This window comes from Jaculus jaculus, chromosome 2, assembly GCF_020740685.1.
Source record: "Jaculus jaculus isolate mJacJac1 chromosome 2, mJacJac1.mat.Y.cur, whole genome shotgun sequence".
NCBI lineage: Eukaryota > Metazoa > Chordata > Mammalia > Rodentia > Dipodidae > Jaculus > Jaculus jaculus.
The window spans coordinates 3,589,542-3,609,417 of NC_059103.1; the positions used below are offsets into that span (position 1 = coordinate 3,589,542).

A 19,876-nucleotide genomic window follows, 5' to 3' on the forward strand; every position below is an offset into this window, starting at 1 on the left:
TTCAAGTCAGCCTGGGCTAGAGCAAGACCCTACCTCAAAAAAAAAAAAAATGAATTTTAAAAACCCTTATGTGAAATTACAGTAGTATGTCTATATGAAAGAAGAAATTAGCCAGGCGTGGTGGCACATGCCTTTAATCCCAGTATTTGGGAGGCTGAGGTAACAGGAATGTCGTGAGTTCGAGGCCAGCCTGCGACTACATAGTGAATTCAAGCTCAGCCTGGGTTACAGCATCCATCTCCAACCTCGAAAAGCCAAAAAAATAACAACTTTAAAAAGCAGAAGAAATTAAATCACAGTATTAATTAAATGTCTGGGTTTTACATTCAATTATATTTACTATAAATAAATTGCTTCCTGGCTACCTACACCATGAAAAAACAAACGAGAGACCAGAGGTGCCAGGTCCCAAGGTGTTCACAAACGTTCACCATCCTCGCATATGCCTGGGACGCAATGAGAGCACACCAGTGCTCTGTGCTGTACACGGCTCTGGGAGGAGCAGGAGAAGGCCAGCGGGCCGGCTTGAGGGGCTGCAAGCAGAGGCGTGAATGGCTCGTGCAAAGACCCTGTGGCCACAGAGGGAAGGGTGTCCAAGACAGACAGGAGGAGGCAGTCTCGAAAGGTGACGAGGACATAAATCTGCCAGAGCAGCGGGGACAGCGGCCCTCCGCCCCACCCTCCTGGCACACCTCCTTACCTTCATGGGCGTGGGCGGCCCACAGCTGCACCATGGGTAGGTTGCTGGGGGTGGGGGAGCGGAAGGAGAGGTCAGAGGGCAGGGGCACTGGGCTCCCCTGGGATGAAGCCGAGGGCCCCATCCCGCTGGCCACAAAGCTGCCCAAGAAAGCCTCGCCTGCAGAGAGAAGGGGGGACCTGTCAGGCAGCCAGCAGACCTGGACGCACCACCTAATCCACCACTGCCAAGGAGACCAGGGGGGGGGGGATTCCCTGCCCCCCCCCACCAGACTCAGCTGCAGGATGAGCCTGGATGAACTCAACCCCACCCGGGTCAGGAAAACGACCCAGAAGACAACGAGACTTCCCTCTGGGGGCCCAGCAGCCCCAGGAGATGGACAGCTTTACTGTCCCTGATGCAGAGCCAACAGCACCCAAGGGAGGGGCGCATGTTTGCAGACAGAAGCCCAAGGCCTGTGGGGGGTGAGGGAGTCAGGGACACCCGGAGGCCACAGAGCAAGGAGGGTTAGGGTTAGTCATAGGTGGAGGGCCTCTCACGTCCCCAGAGCTGCTGACCCAGGGCCGAGTGGCCTTCATTAGAGACAGGCTTGGGCAAGGAGCCCCAGAGCAGCCCAGGATGTGCACGGACTGAAGCGCTCGGCAGCACTACGGGCACTTAACAGATGAGGAAAGAAGCAGATGGTTGGCCAGGTAAGCTTGGTGGAAGAGCCAGGGAGCAGGGGCCCCCCCAAAATAAACCACACAGGTGGCATCACACCCCGGATAAAAGGATCTGTGGAGCAAATATTTAAGTCAAAATGACAAGAGAGGGCTGGAGAGGTGGTTTAGTAGTTAGGCACTTGCCTGAGAAGCCTAAGGACCCAGGTTCAGTTCCCCAATACCCACGTAAAGCCAGATGCAGAAGGCAATGTATGCTTCTTGAATTTTTTTGCAGTGGCTAGAGGCCTTGGTGTACCCATCCTCTCTCTATCTGCCCGCCCCATTCTCCCTCTGTCTCAAATAAATAAATACATTAAAAATGGCATAAAACTATAGGAAGATGGCTCAGTTGTCAAGTGCTTGCTTTGCAAGCATGAGGATATGAGTCTGAGCCCCGCAACCCACATAAAAAGGTCAGAATTAAGAGCAATGGGGCTAAGGCACTTGCTGGTAGAGCCAAAAGACCCACCAGGTTCAATTCCCCAGTACCTATGTAAAGCAGGTGGCATGTGTGTCTGGAGTTTTTCTCGGTAGATACAGACCCAGACACACCCATTCCTTCCTTCTTTCTTCCCCCCACCCCGTTTCTCGCCCTCAAATAAATAAAGTCAGAAGTGGGGCCACGCACTCAGAGTCCAAGCACTGGGGAAGTGCAATCAGAAGGACCCCCGGGACTCACTGACCAGCCAGTCTAGCCTAACTGGAGAGCTCCAAGCCAATGAGAGACACTGTCTCAGAAAAGGTGGATGGCACTCTGAGGGTGACATCTAAGATTGTCCTCTGGCCTGCATACACATGCATGCAAAAAAGAAAAGACAGACTGTACCTTGAAAACTACAAAAAAAAAAAAAAAAAGGTTGGGGGTGTGGCAAAAGCCAGGCACAGTAGCACACATTCATAATATCAACACTTGGGGGACTGAGGTAGAAGGAACATGAGTTTCAGGCCAGTCTGGGCTACATAGTGTGACATGGGACTGAGACTCAGAGGAAGAGTTCTTGCCTAGCCTGCCCTGGGTTCAAGCCTCAGCACCACAAATATAGTAAAACAAGCAAAAGTAAATATTATTAAGAAAAAAAAAGAACGAAAGGCATGTGTTTAACATTAAGATTTACAAAATAAGGGGTTGGGGAAATGGCTTAGCAGTTAAAAGGTGCTGGCTTGCAAAGCATGTGGCCTAGGTTCAATTTCCCAATACCCACATAAAGCCAGATGCACAAAGTGGTACATGCATCTAGAGTCCTTTTGTAGCATCCAGAGGCCCTGGTGGTGGCACACACCTTTAATCCCAGCACTTGGGACGCAAAGGTTGGAGGACTGCTCTGAGTTCAAGGCCAGCCTGGTACTACAGTTCCAGGTCAGCTTAGCCTAGAGTGAGACCCTACCTACCTGGGGGGGGGGGGGGTTAAAGGAAGGGAAGCAGAAAAGCAGGAAGAAAATAACAGGAGCTGGGAAGATAGTTCAGCGGTTAAGGCACTTGCTTGCAAAGCCTGGGTTCGAGTTCCCAGTACCCACATAAAGCCAGATGCACAAAGTAGCGCACACCCATGCAGTGGCAGGAGGCCTTGATGCACCTGTGCTCACCCTTTCTCGCAAATAAATAATTAAAAATTTTAGTTACAGGGGCTGGAGAGATGGCTTAATGGACCTAGGTTAGATTCCCAAGTACGCACATAAGCCAAATACACAAGATTGTGTGTCTGCTGTTCTTCAGTAGTGACTGGAGGCCCTGGCATGTGCGTGCACCCGCCTGCCCTCTCTCTCTCTCTCTCTCTCCGTGTATGTGTGTATGTGTGTGTGTATTATATATATAGACATATAGATATCTTCTTTCTCTCTCTCTCCGTGTGTGTGTGTGTGTGTGTGTGTGTGTGTATTATATATAGACATATAGATATCTTCTTTCTCTCTCTCCGTGTATGTGTGTATGTGTGTGTGTGTGTATTATATATAGACATATAGATATCTTCTTTCTCTCTCTCTCCGTGTATGTATGTGTGTGTGTATTATATATATAGACATATAGATATCTTCTTTCTCTCTCTCTCCGTGTATGTGTGTATGTGTGTGTGTATTATATATATAGACATATAGATATCTTCTTTCTCTCTCTCTCCATGTATGTATGTATATGTGTGTGTGTATATGTATATATATATATATATATATATACACATGCATATATATATATATGTATAGAGAAAGAGAGAGAGAGACATACAGATATCTTTCTCTCCCTCTCTCTCTCAAATAAATAAATAAAACATTTTTAAAAGGAGCCTTAGGAAATGTTTTAGTGGTTGGCTGGAGGCACTTGCTCACAAACCTAATGATCTAGGTTCAATTCCCCAACCACCCACAAAAAATGCCAGACAGGCAGTCAATTGCAGAGGCAAGAGATCCTGGCATGCATATACACCCATAAACACACACACACACACACACAAATACATAATTTTCTAAAAAAGAATTATGAAATAATAAAAATAATAGTTTTAATAACAGTTGTAATCAACAGTAGCCAGACCCTGTGGGTGAACTCACATCCTACCCAGAGAGGTGCACAGTCCTGCCATACAACCAGGCTGGGGCGTCATCCAGCAACCTCCAGGTGCCAATCCTGGCAGGACCCCAAAGCAGGGATTCCTGTACCTCTGGGAACTTTCTCTAGTCTCTGGAAGAGGAGCACCGCTTGCAGATGGAGTGAGCAAGTTAAGTGATGCTGCGGGAGACCACGGGCTATGTGGTTCAGGCGCTGAGGGGCCCAGTCCATACCACAGGGGACTCACAGATCCATTCCAATCTCTGGATCCCCAGCAGATCTTCTATGAAGGGTCTGCATCCGAGTTCCCAGTGACCACCCACTACAGGAACAGGATGCCAAAATGTACCCCAGGCCTTGGGGAAACTGAGTGCATAATGGGCAAGGCCTCAAACTTAATCCCCCAGAGTACAGACAGCAGCAACCGGAACAATGAAAGACACCCTGTGGCCACAGGCCTGTCACGTGGGACACTGTCGGGCTGCCCCAATACCAACGCAGCACCTCACCGGACTCCAGCATGAAGCCCTCCGGCCCCAGGGCCATTGCAGTCAGTCAGCCCGTCCATGCGTCCAGGGCCAGGGCAACAGGGCCTCCAGACCCTATCAAGCCCAATGCTTCCTCCTCCGTGTGGCAGATGGCAGGTGGAAGGCTCCGGAAGCCAGTAGCCAGGGGTTTACGCAAGGGCTTACATCAGCCGCCAGCTCTTCCTGCCCAGGCTGTGCGGAAGCTCAGAGCCCAGACCTGCCCCTGCCCAGGCTTGTGAAACCCGCCCAGCAGCACCCCAGGCTTGTCAGGCGGGCGTTAGGGCCCGGATGCCACTAACGGCTCCTGCTGCCACAGAGGCTCAATGGCACCCCAGCTCCCTCCTCCCAGGCTAGGCAAGGACAAATGTGGTTATGGGACATCAGTGCTGCTCTCCAGGACATGGAGGTGCAAATCCAAAGTGGGGGCATGGCCCGGCACGGTGGCACAGGCTTGTCATTCCAGCTACTCTGGAGGCAAGCTCACTGCCAGCCTGTACTACAGAGTGAGTTCAAAGCCATCCTGCACAACCTGATTCAAAATAAAAAGTAGCTGAGCGTGGTGGTGCACGCCTTTAGTCCCAGCACTGGGGAGGCAGAGGTAGGAGGATCACTGTGAGTTCAACACCACCCTGAGACTACATAGTAAATTCCAGGTCAGCCTGAGCTACAGTAAAATCCTACCTCAAAAATAAATAAGTAGGTCTGTAGAGATGGCTCAACAGTTAAGGCACACAATTCCCTATACCCACGTAAAACAGATGCACAAAGGGGCTCATTCATCTGGAGTTCAATGACTCAGTAGTTGAGTAGGCCTGAGACCAGGTGAATTCAATTCTCCATCATCCACATATAAACAGCTGGGCATGGCCACGCATACCTGTAACCCCGATCCTGTGGGGTACAGAGATCATAAATAAATAAAATCAAACTGGCTGGGCATGGTGGTACACACCTTTAATCCCAGCACTCAGGAGGCAGAACTCAGTTCAAGGCCAGCCTGGACTGCAGAGTGAGTTTCAGGTCAGCCTGGGCTCGAGTGAGACCCTGCCTTGAAAATAAATAAATAAAAATAAAAACTGGATGTGGTGGCTCAGGACTGCAATCCCAGCACTAGGAAGATGCAAACAGAAGAATCAGGAATTTGCCGGGCATGGTGGCACACTCGTGAGGCAGAGGTAGGAGGATCGCTGAGAGTTCAAGGCCACCCTGAGATTACATAGTTAATTCCAGGTCAGCCTGGACCAGAGTGAGACCCTACCTCAAAAAAAAAAAAAAAAATGAATCAGGAATTCAAAGTCAGCCTCAGTTATACAAATTCAAAACCAACTTGGAGCATGAGATGTCTCCAAAGAAATAAAATAAATAAATAAGGGAGGCTAGGTAGCTCAGTGGTAAAGCACCTGCATAGAATCCACCAGTGAGGGGCTAGAGGTATGACTCCAGTGGTCAGAGCACCAGTCTAGAATCCTCCAATGAAGGGCTGGAGGGGTCACTCAGTGGTACAGTATTTGCCTAACCTGTGCGAAGCTCTGGGTCCCATCCCCAGCACCACAAAAAGAACTGTACAAAAGGGCTAGTGGTTAAGGTACTTGCCTGCCTAAAGAACCGAGTTTGATTCCCTGGTTGGTACCCAAGTAAAGCCAGATGCACAAAGTGGCGCATGCATCTGGAGTTTGTTTGCAGCACCTGGAAGCTCTCACATGCCCATTCTCTCTGCCAGGTGTGGTGGCACACGCCTTTAATCCCAGCACTAGGGAGGCAGACGTAGGAAGATCACCATGTGTTTGAAGGCAGCCTGAGACTACAGAGTGAATTCCAAGTCAGCCTGGGCTAGAGCGAGACCCTACCTGGGGGGGAGGATCTATACAATCTTCACAAGGGGGCTGACAAGGGACCACCTATTCATAGGCAGGATTAGTATCTACTTGAGTGTCTCTACTTCTTGAACAAAGACTTAATAACATAATAAAAATAATAATGAGGGCTGGAGAGATGGCTTAGGGGTTAAGCACTTGCCTGTGAAGCCTAAGGACCCCGGTTCAAGGCTCGATTCCCCAGGACCCATGTTAGCCAGATGCACAAGGGGGCGCATGCGTCTGGAGTTCAGGCTGGAGGCCCTGGCGCGCCCCAATCTCTCTCTCTATCTGCCTCTTTCTCTGTCTGTCGCTCTCCCCGAGACGAGCAACGTCCTGTCTCTGCTGTGGATGCAGCCGCTGGAGAAGCTGGGTATATGTCAGTCCCCACATTTAAAATTTCAGTGGACGGCAGCACCAACTAAGAGAGCACTATCACCGCCTCCCAGGCTCAGGGACCGACGCGGTCTTACAGACACAAAAAGCATTTATTACCTTACAACAGCTGCCTTTAATCTACACAAGACCTTCATATTACTGGGACCCTCAACATGTTGTCTTGGATGATGGAGGCAAAAAAATGAGGCCTGGAGAGATGGCTCAGCAGTTAAAGTGCTTGCTTACAAAGCCTAACAACCCAAGTTCGATCCCCAGTACCCACATAAAGCCAGATGCACAAGGTGGCACATGTATCTTGTTTGTTTGCAGTGACTGGAGGCCTTGGCACTGCTATTCTGTCTTCTCTTCTCTCTCTCTCTCTCTCCTTACAAATAAAGGAATAAATGTTATTAAAAAAAAAAAAAAAGCTGGGCATGGTGGCACACATCTTTAATCCCAGCACTTGGGAGGCAGAGATGGGAGGATCACCGTGAGTTCAAGGCCACCCTGAGACAACATAGTGAATTCCAGGTCAGCCTGGGCTAGAGTGAGACCCTACCTCAAAAAACCAAAAACAAAAAAGAAAAGAAAAGAAAAAAGATGTTTTAAAATAAAATGTAAAACAAGGCCTAGCCGGGCATGGTGGTGCACACCTTTAATCCCAGCACTGGGGAGGCAGAGGTAGGAGGATCACCGTGAGTTCAAGGCCACCAAGACTACATAGTGAATTCCAGGTCAGCCTGGGCCACAGTGAGAGCCTACCTAGGGGAGTGGGGGCTGGCATGGTGGTGCACACCTTCAATCCCAGTACTTGGGAGGATGTGCTAGATCTCTTGCCGCTGCCAACAAACATCAGATGCTTGTGCCTCTTTCTGGGCCCAGTTTATGTGGGAGGCTTGAGAATGGAACCTGGGATGGCGTCTTTGCAAGCAAGTGAATTGAACCACTACGCCACCTTCACCGTGTTCTATTTTATTATCAATCATTGTAGTTCGTCTCTTACTAACCCTAGCTTTTAAGGTAAACTTGAGCACATAAGAAAAATCACAGTATGTATTCAGTTTGATACTCCCTGTGGTCTCAGGATACAGTGACGCTGAACTACATCCTCATGAAAAGGCGTGACCGCCGCATACTTGAAATCCTACCTGGGAGGGACAGAAAGGGGCCCCGATGATATCATCGAGGGACGAAGGTCCGGCAAACAGACAGGGCCACAGGGCTATCTACAGATGATCGCTATGCACCTCAGGGACTTTGCACCTCAGCCTGGAATCTTCTCTCCCTCCAGATACTGGAAAGAACGCACACAACTCCTTGTACATATACCCTCACTCCTTCCCCTACAGGTGACCTATGACCTGTGGCACTGACATACCCAATCAGCCGTCCATAATCACGCCATGCGGAGTTCCCGCCCACTCTCCCCACCACATGCTCCTCCATGCTATTTATCACCTGGGCCATGCAGTCCACATGCCTCTCAGCTCCCGGTTGACTGGCCCCACCCCACAGCTTATACAAGGGTGCCTGAGGCAGGGAAAGCAGAAACAGACTGTAAGCTAATGGGCTCTGCTTTATTTCAATAAAACTTTATTAACAAAAACAGGAAGTAATCCACGTTTGACTGTAGTTTGCTTCAAGGGACAGTACCTCAATCTCTGCTCTTAGTGTTCAGGAATACTGAAGAGTGAACAGGTGAGGAGCCAAGGTGACAAGGTTTTGTGAGACTCCCTACAGGGCTCATCTCAGGATCTCTAGGAAGAGAATTCACGGCCCCTTCCACAGACTCAAAAACAGGTTCAGACTCCACAACCTGGTTTTCAAACTGGGCACAGTAGCTAAGGCTTGTAATGCCAGCACTTAGGAGGCTGAGGCAGGAGTTTTGCCATGAGCTTAAGGGCAGTCTGGAAAATCTCAAAACAAACAAAAACTGAAATAAGGGCTGGAAAGATGGCTTAGCAGTTAAGGAGCTTGCCTGTAAAGTCTAAGGACCCAGGTTCAATTCCCCAGTACCCATGTAAAATAGATCAACAAGGTGGCACATACATCTGGAGTTCTATTGCAGTGGCTGGAGGCCCTAGCAAGCCCATTCCATTCTCTATCTCTGGCTGCCTCTTTCTCTCTCTCTGTCTCTCTTTCTCTCAAATTAATTAATTAATTAATTTATTTATTTATTTATTTATTTATTTGGTGTTGGTTTTTTGAAGTAAGGTCTTACTCTAGCCCAGGCTAACCTAGAATTCACTATGTAGTCTCAGGGTGGCCTCAAACTCACAGTGATCCCCCTACCTCTGCCTCCCAAGTGCTGGAATTAAAGACATACGTCACCACCACCCAGCTAATAAATCTATTTTTAAGAAAATTGAAATGAACGGTTTCTTGGGGCTAGGGAGATGGTACCGTGCATTCGGAAAAGCACTTGCTGTGCAGGCACGTGGAGCGGCATTCAACCCCAGCACCCACATACAAATTCTGGGGATAGGGGCTGGAGAGATGGCTTAGTGGTTAAAGGCAATTACTTGCAAAGCCTGACAGTCCAAGTTCAATTCCCCAGGACCACCAAGTGTCTGAAGTTCATCTGCATCAGGAGGGGGAGGCCCTGGTACATCCAGCCTGGGCTAGAGTAAGACCCTACCTCAAAAATCCAAATAAATAAAGTCAAGTGTGGTGATGCCCATCTGTAATCCCAATACTGGGGAGACAGAGAAAGAGACGAGCAGATCCCTGAGGCTCACTGGCCAAACAATTTAGGGGAATTGGTGAGTTCCAGACCAGTGAGAGACCCTGTCTCAAAAAAGGTGAACAGGGCTGGAGAGATGGCTTAGCGGTTAAGCGCTTGCCTGTGTGGTATGTGGTGATACATACCTTTAATCCCAGCACAGAGGTAGGAGGACCACCATGAGTTCAAGGCCACCCTTGAACTCACTACACAGTGAATTCCAGGTCAGCCTGGGCTAGAGTGATACCCTACCACAAAAAATAAATAAATAAAAATAAAAATAGAGGGCCGAAGAGATGGCTTAGCACTTAAGCACTTGCCTGTGAAGCCTAAGGACCCCAGCTCAGGTTCGAGGCTCAATTTTCCAGTACCCACATAAGACAGATGCACAAGGTGGCACATGCATCTGGATTTTGTTTGCAGTGGCTAAAGGCCCTGGTGTGCCCATTCTCTGTGTCTCTTTCTCTCTCTCTCTCACTCTCAAATAAGTAAAATATTTTTTTTAAAAAAGATAGATGACAGAGAGAGAGAGAGAGAGAGAGAGAGAGAGAGAGAGAGAGAGAGCCAGGCATGTTTATACCACCTGTAATCTCTGCACTAGGGAGGTTGTGGCAGGAAGATGGCAAGTTCAAGACCAGACTGGGCTACTTAGTGAGTTCAAAGTCAAGCATGGGTTAGAGCAATACCCTATCTCAGACAAACAAAAAGGAAAGACGAAAAGGGTCTGGGCAATGGCTCAGCTATTGAAGGTGATTGCTCACAAATTCGGCTGGCCTGGGTTCAATTCCCATGCCATCCAGGTAAAGCCAGATGAACAAGGTGGTACATGGGTCTGGAGTTTATTTGGAGTAGAAAGAGGCCATGGCACTCAGCTACCCACCCCCACACTGATGAGTGCAAAGTGATAATAAATAAACAATTGTTTTAGAGATCAGGGCTAGGGAGATGGTTCTGTGGTTAAAGACACTTGCTTGTAAAGCCTTCCAGCTGGGGTTTGATTTCCTAGTAATCCACATAAAGCCAGATGCACAAAGTGGCACAAGGGTCTAGAGTTCATTTGCAGCCCTGAAATGCCCATTCACATTCACTGTCCTACTCTTTCTAGTAGTAAACAAATACAATATTTTTCAAAAATTGATCCAGGGGCTGCAGAAATGGCTTGGCTTAGCAGTTAAGGTGTTTGCCTGCCCAAAAAAAAAAAAAAAAAAAAAAGTGTAGGCCATGCCCATTTATTCTATGTTTGTTTTTTGTTTTTTGTTTTTTGTTTTTTGAGGTAGTCTCCACTGTAGCCCAGGCTGACCTGGAATTCACTATGGAGTCTCAGGGTGGCCTCGGTACTCCTACCTCTGCCTCCCGAATACTGGGACTAAAGGTGTGCGTCACCACACCTGGCTTTAAATGAACTTATTTATTTGAGAGAGAGAGAGAGAGAGAGAGACAGGGTGGGGGGAAGAATGGGCACGCCAGGCCTACAGCCACTGCAAACCAACTCCATACGCATGTACCACCCTGTGCATCTAGTTTACATGGGTCCCGGGGCATTGAACCTGGGTCCTTTGGTTTTGCAGATAAACACCTTAACCACTAAGCCATCTCTCCAGCCCAAGATTTTTGTTTAATTGACCTGATTCTGTAATCCCAGCCTGCTGAAGCTGATGGTGACATGGGATGCAGAGACAGGAAAATTTCCTGGAAGCTCCTGGCAGATACAGCAATGAAACAACAAAGCTCCAATCCAGAGTCAGAAACGCTGCCTCAAATGAGGTGGACGGGCCAGGAATGACCTGACTGACAGTTGTCCTCTGATCCTCTGACCTACATATGCTCACACGACCACACATACACACACAAATAAAAATTTTTAAATAAGGGCTAGAGAGATGGCTTAGCAGCTAAGCGCTTACCTGCGAAGCCTAAGGACCCCAGTTCAAGGCTCAACTCCCCTGTAACCACATAAGCCAGATGCACAAGGTGGAACATGCATCTGGAGTTTGTTTGCAATGGTTGGAGGCCCTGATGCACCCATTCTCATTCTCTCTCTGTCTCTCCCTCTTTCTGTCTGTTGCTCTCAAATAAACAAATTTTAAAAATTAAATTAAATTGAAATCTATGATTCAAGAAAGAAAATAAGAAAAATTTCTCTCATGGGCTGGGGAGATGGCTTAGCAGCTAAGATGTTTGCCTGCAAAGACAAAGGATGCCAGTTCGATTCTCCAGGACCCATCTAAGCCATATGCATAAGGGAGCACATTTGTCTGGAGTTCGTTCGTTCTCTCTCTCTCCCCAAACAAACAAATAAAATGTATATTTTTTTAATCCCTGTCATCATCCCCACGCCCCCAAACACGTGTGCTCCCGTCCCACCCCCACCTTCCAGCATAACACTCAACCTTGCTTTGGATATTTCACTTGCAGGCCATGTGACCCCGCGGGGCAGGTGACCCAACTCTGTCTTTCCATCAGGGTCAAATCAAAATCAAGGCAAGCCCCTCCACAGGTATCCCACCCATCCTGCCCTTTGGGACACTCCCCTCCTCCAGGTGAGTGGCAGGAAGCTGAGGTGGTCAGACTCACTCTGAACATTCTTGGCGCTGTGACTGGGGCCGCGTCCCCAGCCCTCCCGCGTCACAGCAGAGACCACAGAGGAGCCAGTGTCTCATGAAGGCGAAAGCCCACCTGAAGAACTGGCCTCCAGTAGGAGGACCTGGGGGCTGGCCGCCGAGAGATGGAAGCCAGCCGTCCCCTTCCCAGTCCATCCTCCCTACTCCTGCAGCTGAGCCCTAACTGCTACCTCTCCCTTCAGATAAACAGATCCCCAAAGGTTTCTTTCGGCCAAGCTCCCAGCCTACCAGGACAGTGGTGGTGTCTTTCCAGCCCCTCCCCCACCACCAAATCCGGACATGCACCCCCCCTCCGGTGTCCTACCAGCGGCCTCACCTCACAGAACAGGTGCTCAAGACTTAAGAGGAATCACAGAGGCTGCCCCAGGGGTCAAGACCACCAGTGATATGCAAACAGGTCCTCCCAGCCTAGGCCCTAGGGCTCTAAAGCAATTAAGAGGATTTCCTCACCTGAGGGAGTCGGCCCCCTCTGGACTGCTGACACCAAGTAGAACAGGTGCTTACCTGGGAAGCCAAAGGACCCAGGTTCGATTCCCCAGGACCCACATAAACCAGATGCACAAGGTGGAGCATGCATCTGGCATTTGCAGTGGCTAGAGGCCCTAGCACACCCATCCTCCCCCCTGCCCCATCATCCTCTTTCTCTGTCTCTCTCAAATAAATACAATTAAAAAAGACCAATGGAAGGCCTTTGAAGGATGGTTCTGGCATCAGGGAACACCAACCGGATGAGGGGCGTTTGTTGGACTCCTGCGTTCTGAATTTAGAAATCCCTTCCCCAGCTGGGCATGGTGGCGCACTCCTTTAACCCCGGCACTCGGGAGGCAAAAAGGCAGGAAGATCAACCGCCGTGAGTTGAAGCCACCCTGAGATTACAGAGTGAATTCCAGGTCAGCCTGGACTAGAGAGTGAGACCCTACCTCAAAAAAGAAAAAGGACATATTTTCCCCAAGGTCAGAACCTCAGAAACATGGTTTACAAGAGAGAGAAAAAAGAACGAGAGGAATGTAAATGAAAACTGCACACTTTTGCAAGGACAGTCATCCCAGCTACCCAGAAGGTTCGGATACAAGACTGTAGCAAGTTCAAGAATAGGCCTATAATAACCCTATTGAGTTGCTGGAAGGCTGGCCTGGGCAACTCAAAGAAACCCTGTCTCGTAACAGAAAGCGGGCTGGGAGTGCAGCTAAGCCATCGAGTGCCTCCTAGAAGCACTCAGCAGCAGTGTGAGGCCCTGGGTTCCACCCCTAGCAACACACACACACACACACAGCAAGAAACCAGACCAACTAGAGATGTGCAGCTGCAACCGGTGTGGTGCCTGCCACATGCCTTTAGGTGAGAAGCAGAGAATCTTCATGACTTCGAGGCCAGTCTGGAAACACAGTGAATTCCAGGCCAGCTTGGGCTAGAGTGAGACCCCACCTCGAAACAAGACCCCCCAAAAAATAATAATAGGGCTGGAGATGACTTAGTAGTTAAGGCACTTGCCATCCAAGCCTAAGGACCCAGGTTCAATTACCCAGGGCCCACGTAAAGCCAGATGCACAAGATGGCACATGCGTCTGGAGTTCATCTGCAGTGGCTGGAGGCCCTGACGTGCCCATCCTCTCTCTCTCTCTGCCTCTTTCACGCTCTGTCGCTCTCAAATAATAAAAATAAACAAATTTTTTTAAAAAAAAAAGAAAACAAACTTTTTTAAAAAATTATTCTCAAAAACCACACTCATTCCTGACACTCCAAACCCAGAAGCCCTAAACCTCTAACAGCCACTGAACAGGGAAGTGTGACAGATAAGAACATTTTGGGCCAGGCATGGTGACATATACTTTTATAATCCCAGCACTTCGGAGGCAGAAGTAGGAGGATCACTGTGAGTTTGAGGCCACCCTTGAGACTACATAGTGAATTCCAGGTCAGCCTGGGCGAGAGAGCGAGACCCTGCCTCGAAAAATCAAAAGAAAAAGTTTACTTTGGCCCATTTTGTACAGTTTTTGTTTTTCCAGTGCTGGGGATTGAACCACAGGCCCTCATTCCTGTGAGGTGAACCCTTCCCTGGCTGATAAGGATGGAGCAGACCAGGCAATTTGCCAGGCGTGGTGTTACACACCTCCAATCCTAGCACTCTGAAGGCTAGCAGAAGGGTCAGGAGTTCAGGGACAGACTCAGCTACCTAACATGGCACAGGGAGTTTGAGGTCAGGCGGGGCTAGGAGAGACTTATCTCAAATAATAACAACAATGGGTGACTAATTTAAAATTAATTAATTTAAAAGGCAGGGATTCTCTAGGTGGTGGGCCACAGGGTAGGGAGAGCTGAGAGTAAGCCTGATCACAGAGCTGCAGATGATCACGTGGCTCTTGGAACCTTGCTGCATACAGGAAACTATAGGTTCTTATATTATTATTATTAACTTATTATGTTTATTTAGGGAAGTACAAACTCAAGAGAAGGAAAATGGATACACTCACATGGTCTGAGAGCCCACGTGATGGGCTTGGAAGAAATGTCAAAAGAGAGAGAAGAAAGAAAATAAAGCACAAAGAGCTCCGGCCACGTGGAGGACAGGAGGGGCAGAGAGCCCATGTGGGAGCAGAGGTCGGGGGGCTCTGGGCTCAGGCGAGAGGAAGAGCTGCAGCTTGTAGTATCCAAGACCTGGCAGGATAGCCAGGGAGGAGCAGACCTCAAGGTCAGCCTTGCTACACACCAGCAGTCTACCTCCAAAAAAAACAATCAACAGGGGCTGGGGAGATGGGTCCACTGTTGAAGATGACTGTGTGCAAGCCTGATGACCAGAGGTCCATTTCCCAGCACCCACAAGAAGCTGGACGCACACTGGCAAGTGTATCTGTAATCCCAAGAACCTACAGTAGTGGGAGACGGGGCTGGAGGCTCCAGAAGTTCCCAAGCAGCAGTGGCAAAAGAATGCCAAGAGAGAAGCCGGGCATGGTGGCACACACCTTTAATCCCAGCACTTGGGAAACAGAGGTAGGAGGATTGCTGTGAGTTCAAGACTACCCTGAGACTATGTAATGAATTCCAGGCCAGCCTGAGCTATAGTGAGACCCTACCTTGAAAAACCAAATAAATAAATAAATGGAGCTGGGCGTGGTGGTGCACACCTTTAATCGCAGTACTTGGGAGACAGAGGTAAGTGGATCACTGTGAGTTTGAAACCACCCTGAGACTATATAGTGAATTCCAGGTCAACCTGGGCTACAGTGAGACCCTACCTGGAAAAAAAAAATTTTTTTAATTAAATGGGGCTGGGGAGATGGCTCAGCAGTTAAAAGTGCTTGCTAGCTTGCAATGCCTGATGGCCTGGGTTTGATTCCCCAGTGCCCACATAAAACCAGATGCACAAAATGGCACATGCATCTGGAGTTAGTGGCAGGAGGCCCTGGTGTTCCCACACTTCTCTCTCTTTCTCTCTGTCTTTCTCCCTCCCTGCCTCTCTCAGTCCCTCCCTCCTTGCAAATAAATGAATAAAAATTTAAAAAGGAAGAGCATTATTGTAAGCTCAAGGCAACCCTGGGCTACATAGTGAGTTTTAGGTTAGCCTTGCTAGAGTGAGACCCTACCTTTAAAAAGGGGGGGGGGGGTACTGGAGAGATGGCTTAGTGGTTAAGGTGTTTGCCTGCAAAGCCAAAGAATCCTGGTTCAATTTCCCAGAACCCATGTAAGCCAGATGCATAAGTGGGTGCACTCATCTGGAGTTCGTTTACAGTGGCTGGAGACCCTGGCATGCCCATTCTCTCTCTCTCAAATGAATAAATATACCTATTTAAAAAAAAAAAAGGGCCAGGCGTGGTGGCGCACGCCTTTAATCCCAGCACTCGGGAGGCAGAGGTAGGAGGATCGCCATGAGTTCGAGGCCACCCTGAGACTACATAGTGAATTCCAGGTCAGCCTGGGCTAGAGTGAGACCCTACCTCTAAAAACAAAAAAAAAAAAAAAAAAAAAAAAAAAGGAAGGCAGGGGAAGGAAGGGGAGGCAGAGGGAAAAAAATGTATATCTATGTGATTGATAGCCAAATTCACAACTGACCTTAAAGGGTTACAAAAATCCCTTTGAGGACATCTAGAAACAGAAGAAACAGCAGATGAAAATATGCTCATCAGCCCAAGAGGTCCCGGCTACCTAACTAATAACCCTACAGAGAACAGTGGGAAGGAAAGGATAAAATATGAATAAAAACAGTAATTCACAACAATTTCAGGCTGAGAGGTTTGAATTTCAAGATTGATTATGGCCGCCAGAGCTCCCAGCACAGCAAACACAAAGAGCCTCCACAGCAAGTCACTTGCACACAGCATTACAAAACAACAGTGCTGCAAAGAAAAACCATCATAATAGCTCAGGCTTACTCAGTACCAGGCAATGCCCTAGGTACTTACAAACATCAGTTCATTTAGTCCTCACACAATCACCAAAGGCAACTATTACCAGGCACTTTGGGAAAGAGGAAACGGAGGCAGAGTCAGGTAAAATGTCCAATCTACACAGCTGGGGTGTGAGGGAGCAGATAGAGAGGAACCTCCCAACTCAGGTTCTTACCTACGACTCGGTTCTAAAAGGTATCAGGCATTGGAGAAAGGTTGGGGAGGGGCCAGGAATGCTTCACAGAGATCAAGACTGAAAACGGCCACATGGCATGGTATGATGGTGGCTCAGGTCTGCGACCCCAGCACTTGAGAGACTGAGGCAAGGATTGTCCTCCAGTATGTAGCCAGGCTGGGTTACAGTGTGTCAAAAAGCAAAGAAGGGCTGGAGAGGTGGCTCAGTGGTTAAAGGCACTTGCTTGCAAAGCCTGCCGGCCTGGGTTCAGTTCTCCAGTACCCATGTAAAGCCAGATCCCAAAGTGGCGTATGCACCTGGAGGTTGTTGGCAGAAGCAAGAGGCCCTGGCACACCCATTCTCATTCTCTCTCTTTTCTCACAGATAAACAAATAAAAATATTCAAGAAAAAAAAAAAGGCTTGGTTAAAGGCATTTGCTGTACAAGCCTGGTGACCAGAAGTCATAGCCCCAAAACCCACACATCTGTAAGCCTAACAGGAGGAAGAGTTAGGAGAATCTTGAAGTTCTGAGGCCAGCCAGACGGGCCTTCCCAGAAGGGAAACAAGAGAGGCCGTCTCAAACAAGGTGGGAGGGGAGAACAGACACCCTGAGGATGTCTGCTGAGCACCACATGCCAGTTACGGCAGTATGCACCCACATACACACAAATATTTTTTAGTTATTAAAAAGATATACCAAAAAGCCGGGCATGGTGGCGCACGCCTTTAATCCCAGCACTCGGGAGGCAGAGGTAGGAGGGAGTTCAAGGCCACCCTGAGAATACACAGTGAATTCCAGGTCAGCCTGAGCCAGAGACCCTACCTGGAAAAACAAAACAAAAACAAATAAAAAGATATATCAAGCTCAAAACCAGCCTGGACTAGGTTGTAAGATACCCTCTAGGAGGCTGAGGAAGGAGGATGGCTGTTAGTTCAAGGCCAGCCTGGGCTACAGAGAGACCCTGTCTCAAAAGAAACATACAAACAAATAAATAAAATAGGGCTGGAGGGATGGCTTAGTGGTTAAGGCATTTGCCTGCAAGGCCAAAGGACCCAGGTTCGATTCCCCAAGACCCACATTAGCCAGAGGCACAATGGGGTGCACACATCTGCACTTCATTTACAGTAGCTAGAGGCCCTAGCATGCCCATTCTTTTACTCTCTCCCTCTTTCTCTGTCAAATAAATAAATAAATATAAAATATTTTAAAATAATAATAAAATAAGGGGGTAGAGATGGCTCTGCAGTTAAGGAGCTTGCCTACAAACCTAATGACCAGGGTTCCAGTCCCTAGTACCCACATGAAGCCAAATGAACAAAGTGGTGTATATATCTGTAGTTCCATTTGCAGCAGCTAGAGGCCCTGGTGCACCAATTCATTCATTCATTCATTTTCTCTCTCCCTCCCTCCCCCTCTCTCTTTCTCTCTCTCTGCTTGCAAATAAATAAGAGGCAGAGAGAGAGAAAGAAAGAGAATGGGCATGCCAGGGCCTCCAGCCACTGCAAATGAACTCCAGACACATGCACCACCTTGTGCATCTGACTTAGATGGACACTGGGGAATTGAAACTGGGTTCTTAGGCTTCGCAGGCAAGCACCTTAACCATTACACCATCCCCCCAGCCCAAATAAAATGTTTGTTTTTTTTTTTAAGAATATGGGGGCTGGAGAGATGTCTTAGCAGTTAAGGCACATGTCTGCAAAGCCTAAGGACCCAGGTATATGATTCTCCAGGTCCCACATAAGCCCAATGCACACGGTGGCACATGCGTCTGGAGTTCATTTGCAGTGGCTAAAGGCCCTGGTGCTCCCATTCTCACTCTGTCTCTCTCTCTCCCTCTCTCTCTGTCTCTAATAAATAAATAAAAATAAAATCTTAAAAAAAAAAAAAAAGAAGAAGAACAGTTCTGGTCCCCAGCACTACCATAACGGGCAGGGAATGAAATGGCACTATCATCACCAAAAGTAGCCCTGGAATGTGGAAGATTAGTAATATTGTCTACACTTTCAAATTCCTATAGGGAAATTGTTTCTAAAACATCACTCAAGTATGACGATAGTAGAGAGGCATTTTTCAGACATACTAAGCCTCGGGAGATTTGCCCTCGACAAACCCTTTCACTGAAAGCTACCCCAGAATGTGCTCCACAGAAACGAGGAGGTAAAACGGGAAACAGGAAGTACGGAAGCAAAGGGAATTTAAAGGATGGAGGAGTCACACAGGCCTGAGCAGAAGGCAACCAGACCAGGAAAAGGAAGACGGAAAATTCCAGGAAGGGCAGCTCATCCCGCAGATAAGAACGAATGTGCAATTCATGAAGAGCTGGAGGGCAGACATTCTAAGCCAGTCCCAGCCTTCCTCCCTCCTCCCCTCCGAAAAACAAAGACAATTCATAACCGCGGAAAATAAATAAGTTAATTTTATTACATCACTTAGCTCAAATGTGAATAATACGCACAAAGCTGCAGTAACAAAACTGGCCTCTGTTCCCCACGGGACTGGGGCTACATGCGTGCATCGCCACGCCTAGCTGTTCAGGTGGGTGCAAGAAATCTAATTCTGGGAAATCAGGTCCCTTCTAGCCCTTGGTGCTCTTTCAAACCCACTGTGCAGTTTGCCCTCATTTTTTTGTTGTTGTTTTTAATTTAAGAAAAGAGAATGGGTACACCAGACCTCTTGCTGCTGCAAACTCCAAATGCATGAGCCCCCTTTTGTGTGTGGCTGCATGTGGGCACTAGGGAATCAAACCTGGGCCATCAGGCTTTGCAAGCATCCTTAGTCACTAAACCATCTCCCCAACCCCGAGAACTTTTCCTTTTTTAGACAGTTTCCCTGAAACTTACGACGATGTAGCTGATCTCAAACTTGCACTCCTCCTTCCAGAACCTCTGTGTACCTGCAGACCAGTGCCACCGTGCCTGGCCCCTGATTTAATTTTTTAAGTGTTATTGAGAAATGCTATGCATAAAGTACAACTCATTGGAAGTGTGTGACTCTGCTTTTTGCTTAATATTCAAAGTTACCACTCATTTAAAAAGTCAAGCAGAGTCCAGTGTGGTAGCTCACGCCATTAATCCCAGCACTGGATCAATGTAAATTCAAGGTCAGCCTGAGACTACATAGTGAATTCCAGGTTGGCCTAGACTACAGCAAGACCTGACCTAAAAAAAAAAAAAAATTAACAAGCCAGGCATAGTGACACACTTCTTTAATCCCAGCACTCAAGAGGCAGATGTAGGAGAATTGCAGTGAGTTCAAGGCCACCCTGAGACTACA

At 48.2% G+C, this 19,876-nt stretch overlaps 1 protein-coding gene across 1 annotated transcript in view; it reads right to left on the minus strand.

Annotated features, from left to right (window-relative positions):
* The window catches only part of Tnrc18 (trinucleotide repeat containing 18), a 109,736-nt gene that overhangs the window by 79,842 nt on the left and 10,018 nt on the right, over nucleotides 1-19,876 (minus strand). Inside the window, 1 exon segment of the mRNA XM_045143406.1 lies at nucleotides 701-856. Coding sequence (XP_044999341.1) covers nucleotides 701-856 — 156 coding nt within the window.